The sequence below is a fragment of the Fukomys damarensis genome, unplaced genomic scaffold (assembly GCF_012274545.1).
Source record: "Fukomys damarensis isolate Sample0158 unplaced genomic scaffold, DMR_v1.0_HiC HiC_scaffold_8, whole genome shotgun sequence".
NCBI lineage: Eukaryota > Metazoa > Chordata > Mammalia > Rodentia > Bathyergidae > Fukomys > Fukomys damarensis.
The window spans coordinates 1,123,521-1,131,130 of record NW_022900920.1 but is presented as its reverse complement, the minus strand read 5'-3'; the positions used below and the strand labels follow the sequence as shown (position 1 = coordinate 1,131,130).

Below are 7,610 nucleotides of genomic sequence, written 5' to 3'. Positions count from 1 at the left end.
ATATATATGTGCATATAAGCAGTGTTTCTGCCTTGAAGCATTCTGCCCTATAGCAGATAACATATTTAGATTAAAAATATTTTCATGCTAAATAATTTGAGATAAAAGTTGATACTGAACATGAAAGTAGCCTGTTATATGGTTACCTTAAACCTGCTTTAGAGAATCTGGATTGTGAAGTATTTGCAATTGAACTTTTTGATGCATTTTCTTTTGTTTCTTTGATTACAAAATCAGATTTTTTGGGGGGGGCTGTTTTTGGATTTAAAAAACTTGGAGGACAAATAGATTGACTACTCTCAATCTGTCTGCAAACATAGTTGAGTTTCCCATGGCATTTGGGGAGGGTGTGGGGTGGTGGGGCTGGGAGGACATAGGGCTTTGTTCTAAGTTTCAAATCTCCAATCTCAAAACAACCAGAAGCCATCCAAACCCCGTTTTCCACTGGCTGAGTTAAGAGAGTTGCAGGAAGTCTCTATGGGCCCTTCTTCTCCCTCCTTTGCCTCCTTTCAGGTGCTGCCTTGGTTTTCAAAGGCCTTAACACACTATTGTGTCACAGGTCAGGAGTATAATTTCTTAAAAATGGAAGCTGGGGAAGTGAGCTCTCTGGGAGAGACGTACGACTTTGACAGCATCATGCACTACGCCCGGAACACCTTCTCCAGGTCAGAGCCCGTGCTTGTGCCATATGTGTTTTATTGTGCGTGTCGCAGGCTTGTGTCAGACTCCTGAGGTCTGTGGAGAGCAGATGGGTCTCTGTGTGCTGCTAGCATGGCTGGCCTGTCGGTCCTTGAGATATGGTGGCCTCTGGGCTGTAGTGAAATATCATCTAATCAGATTTCTGCTAATAAGATTGAATCCCATTGTGAAGCTGACATTCCATCATGCCCTGGTATCACAAGCAAGAAAATAGAAAAGAAATTATTGAGAAGCTGGTGGAGATAATGACTTAGTAGCTCTGTGTAAAATTTCCAATGGATGGGGAGTCTTTAAAGCACATACTTGTTATAAGCATGGTGGCACTTGCCATTGCTAGAAGAGGTTTGGTTTATTGAAAAGTAGGCGGTGTCAGAATTGGGAGGACTGTGAATCATAGATTCACTTTAGAGTAAGGAAAAAGAGGCTCCAGCCAGCTCAAGGGTGCACAAGTAGCAGGGGCCAGAATGAGAATAAGGCTGCAGCCTCCTTGCCTGCAGGTCATGAATGATGATGGACTCTACCTACCAGGTAGAGATGGAGCTGTTCCTTATGGCTGACACAGGCAGGGACTGTTCTGATGAGCTTTGCTGTGCTTTGCAGATGTTAAGGATCCTCAGTATTATTGCCCCAGCCTCTAACAGCGTTATTAGTGTTTTATGTATAGAAGTTTATTCCTATTAGTCTTCTTTTTTAATGCCTCCCCACCACTGAGTGAAAAGAAACACACAGTACAAATATCTGCTGTCTTGGCACTTTCCTTTCAGTTTCTTCTTCAGAACAGCTGTTTGTTTAATCCTTCCCCAAAAGGGTTTGAGGTGACTTCCAATATATAGTCAGAACAATAAGAAAAAATAATAGGTAAGAAACCTGAGGAAAACAGATGAGAAACCTGGGAGCAATGAGAGGGGAAAGTAAGGATAGAAAACTACATTGAAATCTGGAATAAATTTAGTGATCAAAATGAAGGTGGTAAAGACTTGTACACTTTGTTGAGGTTGTCAACAAATCCTGCAATGTGTATCCCAGCAGTCACAGCAGACAGGGAAATGGCACAGGATGAGTTTCTGTGTGCATAAGGATAACAAGGAACCATTGACTCAGAGACATAATTCCGGGACTAGGAGGAAACTAGTCCCCATGAGTTCTCTGGGTCTTGGATAAGACTGTTAGAGGCACCCACTGATGAGGTCATAGGATTGGTGTATAACATCATTCCGGAGTCTCTGACTACACAGCTGGATGGTCTTGGTCTTTCTCCTGCACCTGGGCAGGAGCCTCCAAAATGCCCAAGGGGGAGATCACCCAAGTCAGCATCTGAGATAGCACTTTGAAGTGGTGTGGGACTGAGCCGCTTTTCTTCTGGCTATTCTCCAAGGATACAGAGGTGCCAAGAGAGCAGGAAGATGAAGTTCCAGCCCTAGTTTTCCTGTGGGCTTTGCTATGGAGGGAGGTGCAGACTGCACTGAGAGGCAGCCAGGAGGCTGGTGGACTGCTCACCCTGTCTCCTCACGAGAGGGTTGGACTGGGTGTTCTCAGATCCCCTTCTGGCTCTACCTTCAGGTCAACCTGAATAGAGGGGTGAGAGGTTGACAGATAGGATCTCATTTGCTGCCAAACAAGACATCTGAAGCTAGCAAGGCTTCCTCTTCCAGATTGGAAAACTGAGGCTTTGAGAGGTCTGCTCTGGGGCTGTGTGTGGAGGTCCCAGGAAGCCTGCGGGACAGGCAGAATGAGGGCCCACACCACAGGTGTCAGAGGTGTTGGATATTGGGGTTGAATTGATTCATTAGTTTGGGAAATTATGCAGGGAAAAATGAAGTATCAGCCATTATCCACGGGTTTCAGGCTGTCACATAGAGACAAAGTATTAATTTTGTCAAGGTGGCCCAGCTGAGAAGCTTGTACCTTGGGTCTTGTTTCTGTAGCCGCCATAACTCCTCATGTTGCTTTATAATTTATTTGCTAATTATTATTTCAATCTATTAATATTTATCTGTCACATTCCCTTGTCCCTCGATAGACTGAAATCCTTGGGGACAGAGATTATCTCATTCTCTTCTAGTCCCTAGGACCCAGTAAGGTGCCCAGCACATAGTAGGTACTCAGTCCATATTTGGCTAAATGAATACATTAACGCATGAGTTCACAGGGGTTTACGAGATCTGCAGTGAGGGAAGAAATTTTCATTATTTGCATTGCAGTTCCTTCCACATATTCACAAATGTGGTCACTTCAGTAAGGAGACTGTGAGTCCCTCCCATACATGGGCTATAGAACTGCACTACCGTGGACTATTGGACCTGCTCTGGGCCGGGTACTGCACAAAGCTCCAAAGCCAGAGACCAGAGGCTTTTCTGGCACCAGCATTTCTTGCCTTGTCCTTTACAAACAAACAAACAAACAAACAAACAAACAAGTTAAAAATCTCTTCCCTGTGATCTCTAGCCTATAATGCCATCCCTTTTGCCCCTCAGGAGTTAACCCTTACTAATGCTATTGTGTGAACCATTTCATCAGCACAGACGGATGGAAATCCATGGACCAAACCCATGAAATAATTATTCCTCATCCAAAGCACCTAGAATTTCCAAGGAGGAAGGTTGGTGAGGAGGCAGTACCTGTGAGTGACGGGCACCCAGGAACAGAGCAGCTTCCCTAAAGACAAACTCCTTTCCTGCTGCTGTTAACTTACCTACTGCTATAGAATTATTTGATGCCAAACCTAGTGCCCTAAAACAGACACATATTATTTTTCTGATATCTGAGTCTTCTCTGGTCTTGCCTGGGGTCACTCAAACGGCAAGAGTCATGCGACAGCTTGATTGGGCTGGGGAGTCTGAGATGACCAGTCACGTGTCTGGCAGTTGGTGCTGCGTGGCCACACTCTTTGTTTCTCCTTTCCTGGAAGATCAACCATGCTCTTCACTGTACGAAGACTCAGAGCTACTAGAGGGCAAGCTGGGAAGCTACAAGCCTCTTAAGGCCCAGTCTCCAGAACTCATATGACCTCATTTCTGCTTCGTTCTGTTGGTCCAGCCAGCCCATCTGGCCTTCCCAGCCTGCAGTGAGTGGAGAGACTACCTCTTAATGGAAGGAGTGGAGAAGTTCGTATTACAAAGGGATATAGATAGTAAGAGTTCGGTTCATTATTTCAATAATCTACCATCGCTGCATTCTCCCTTCTGCTCCTGAGTACAGAATCATTTTTGCAAATCCATTTTGCTACAGGTAGATACCTGCTTTATTTTTTCTGCCAGTTTTCCGTGTGGATTTTCAGAAACTATTGTGTTCCACAGGCTCTCATTTATGGGCTTTTCTGGGATTTTGTCAAAGTTTCTTCATTCCCTAACTCCAGATAATTGCTCCTGTCACACACCCCCTGGAGCTGTACTGTACCTTGTCTTTGATTCTGTAAAAGAGCAGAAAATAGCCTGGGGTCACAGGCTTTTCCTACTGATGGGAAACCCTGTCTTTGCGTCTCCTTACAACTGAGTGGTCCCCTTCCAACTTTATTCCCTCTGGTTTATTGCATTTCTTCTCTCCTCCCCCTTGGTTGGGCCAAGCTGTGGGGAGTGGCGCCTTTGGAGGTTTTGTTGGGCGCGGGTCCAGGAGTGGAGGAGACAGTTCCCTAGTACAGGGACATCTTTGTTTGGAGAAGTCGGAACTGACAGTTTTATTCCCCGAGGCATCTGCCAAACCCTTTCTTAGTTCAGCAGAATGTCAATGTCAGGAGTCTCCTCTGTGAAAGGGGGAAGGAGCCTTACTGTAGTCCTCTGCACAGGGGCAGGGATGTCCCAGCTCCAAAGACTGCTGAGTGTGGGTCAGTATTGTTTCCACTGCTTTGTGCTTGAAGTCTGCAGTGTTCTTCATGTTATCATTTAATGCATATTAAGTCTTACTGTTCCTGTAAAGTGGAAAGCACTGGCCAGAAGGAGAAAGATGCCAGAGCTGGGCTTCAGGCATCCCCTGGCTGGCTCTCCCCTGGGCAAGTTGTGTGATCTCTGTAGGCTCCACTGTAGAGGGGAAAGCCTAGTGAAAATCAGCCTGCCTTCTGGGATGTTATGAAGATTCAGCGAGCCGATGTACATCAAGTGCCCAACCCAGACCTGATGTGAAGGAGGGGAGAGCATGGCCTCCACACGACATGCCTCTTGGTGACTTTGCCAGTTTCTACAGGGTTCATTAGCCTCGACTGCCTAGAAAATGTGGTGCTCCTTTGTTGTGCCGTTCTTCAGGGAGATAATTGCAAGTGCCCCATCTTTAGTTAGGACAGAAGTGCCTGTCTGTCAGAGCAGTAGGTCACTGAATTTAGAGTTTTCCCTAGAGTCATTACCCATGGTTTAAAACCTTGGTGAAGTCAGTGAGGGAGACCATGGGCTCTCCTGAAATTTCTCTAGAGGACTACACACTGGGAGATGAGGCGACGGGAGTTAGAGCAGGCCAGAGTGGAAGGTTAGCCATAGGCCTGGGGATGTGAAAAGGGAGTCAGCATATGATCTAGACTCCCCCTTGCTAACATTGGGGAGAAAGTGAGCCTGATGTCTGACTTGGAGAAACAGGCATATGCAAAACAAAACGAGAAGAAAGTGAGGTAACCAGAAAAAATGGGGGTAATACACATTTTCCAAGGAAGTACACGATTTGGGAAAATAGTCTTTGAAAGAGAGAGGAGAGTACATAGATAATAGCTAGGTAATATATGTACATTTAGCATTTCTTTTTTGATGTAAATAGCTACTTCACAAAAATTTTGAAGACAGTGCCCTATCTTGGCTGCATATGTTTTTTTCCAATGAAGCAAGAATAGTCATTTTGTGTGGAGCAATTGGATATCCACAGTACATAAAAGAAACAAATGAAGCTCAACCTAAATGTCATACACAGAACTAAAATTGTATCACAGATAGGTGTAAATTGTACAGCTATAAAACTTCTGGTTGCAAACACAGGTGAAGGATTGGAAATATAACTCAGTGGTGAAGAACCTATCCAGCATACACGAGGTCTGGGGTTCAACCTCTAGCACCACAAAAATGCAAAGTAAATATCAAAGAGCTAAAAACTACTAAACAAATACATGTAGCCTTCAAGTATTTCTCCGTTAGCTGCAAAACCCTGGGATTGCAAGGTAGGAGACTGAAAACAATACTGTTCAACCTTTTCTTAGTGATGAGTAATATGCAGTTTGCATTTATGCTGAGATTAAATTGCGTACACTATAAGTGTACCAGATTTTACAAAAGATAAAGACACCTAGTTGAGGTTTTAATTTCAAAGAAAAATTTGGTGAGTTCCCTACTACTGCCCTTGGTGGATTTTGCAATTTTGTCTTGCTTAGTTTTCCTCAGTTCTAACACACTACCGCCAGCCTGAACCACCAATGAATGGTGCATACGTGGCTGCATAATTTAATTCAAGATGCATCCTTCAAACCTGCTGTGCTCCAGTCCCTAAGAACAATCTCTGTGCTTCAGAAACTTATTTTCAGCAGAGAAGACAATGCTATTGCCTGTAAAAACAAAATTTTAAAAGCCCAGTATGCAGTATGCTGAGAAGGAACTAGACAAGAAAGGGCCAGAGGAGGGAATGATTAAGTGGGAGGGGTGCACAGTGCCAGGGGAGACTTTTAAGAGGGAAAGACATCTGATTGGGCTTTGGAGAATGAGCAGTCCCTGAGCAAACAAGAAGCTGGGGAATGGGCAGCCCAGGGAGAGGACAGTGTAAGCGAGGGCTTGTTTAGGACTAGAAGGAGATGCCAGGAAATGTGGCTTGGCTGTACAGGAAGGCACAAAGCAGCGAGCAAAGGACTTGGAGATCCAGGTTGGTGAAGGTGCTAAGTAAAAAGGTACATTCTCACTCTTGCATTGTGGGACGATCTCATTGCAGCACTGTGGGGGTCAGAGCAGAAGTAGCAAAATCTATAGGGAAGGGGGAAGTTAAGAAGCTACTGGAAAGAATTCAGAAAGAAATATAAGTCCCCTGAGCTAAGGCATTGACCTGGGAATGAGGACAAAGATATGGACTAAAGGGACACACAGAAGGGGCAGCGAACAGGAGAGAGGAAGGGGCTGAGGGGGCTTTCAGAACCTGTCTCAGGAGACAGGATCATGGAAAGAGAAAAAAAAATTGAATAAATTTGGCGTTGGACATTAGAGGTCCCTAAGGCAGCATAGGGGAGGTGGCCCCAAGTTTTGATGGTTCTGGCCTGGAAACAGAATTTGCTGTGGGCTCGTAGGTGGTGGCCAGAGCACATATGAATAGGCAGAACATAGAGAGCAGAGTGGGAGCAGAGTCCTGAGGGGCATCATGGAAACAGGAAGGGGAAGTAGCTCCTTTCTTCCAGCTCAGACAGCAGCATCTTGAAAACTGGAAGAAGAGAGTGAGGAGTCCTAGGTCCCAGGGCTGAAGAGAGCACAGGTGCAGACTGAGAAGCGCGCATTGGCAGGTGTGTGGTGGCCGTCACTAACATAGTCAGGTCATGGGGCGAGCATGACTGGGACGGAACATCAGACAGGGAATGGAGATAATTCTTTCCAGAAACTTTCTTAAACAAGAAAGAAATAGGTTGGTACCTGGAGAAGGAGCTTGTCTAAGGGGTGGGTCCAGTTAGAGGATCTTTAGGCAGAGGCAGAGGCTCTGAACTGGCAGCGCACCAGGCAAGGAGCAACCAAACTCACAGAGCTGTGAACAGGACTAATTCTTGGCCAAGTATCTCGCCTTCTGCTTGTGTCTTAGATATTTTAGACGTCATTCATATGGAAGAAGAGTAAGGTGTTAGCCCTGAGAAGGGCTGACATGACAGTCTGGGCCAATTTCTTATTGTACAGTGGAGTAAACTGATATTCAGAAAGGTTGAGAGAGAGAGAGAGAGAGAGAGAGAGAGAGAGAGAGAGAGAGAGAGAGAGAGAGAG

The 7,610-nt window shown here is 45.3% G+C and overlaps 1 protein-coding gene across 2 annotated transcripts in view; it reads left to right on the top strand.

The window, feature by feature from the left end:
* Positions 1 to 7,610, top strand: part of Tll2 (tolloid like 2) — a 127,177-nt gene that overhangs the window by 76,844 nt on the left and 42,723 nt on the right. For both annotated transcript variants that reach the window (XM_010618124.2, XM_033761302.1), the window contains one exon: positions 560 to 665. In XM_010618124.2, the coding sequence (XP_010616426.1) occupies positions 560 to 665 (106 nt within the window). The remainder of the gene's footprint in view (positions 1 to 559; positions 666 to 7,610) is intronic.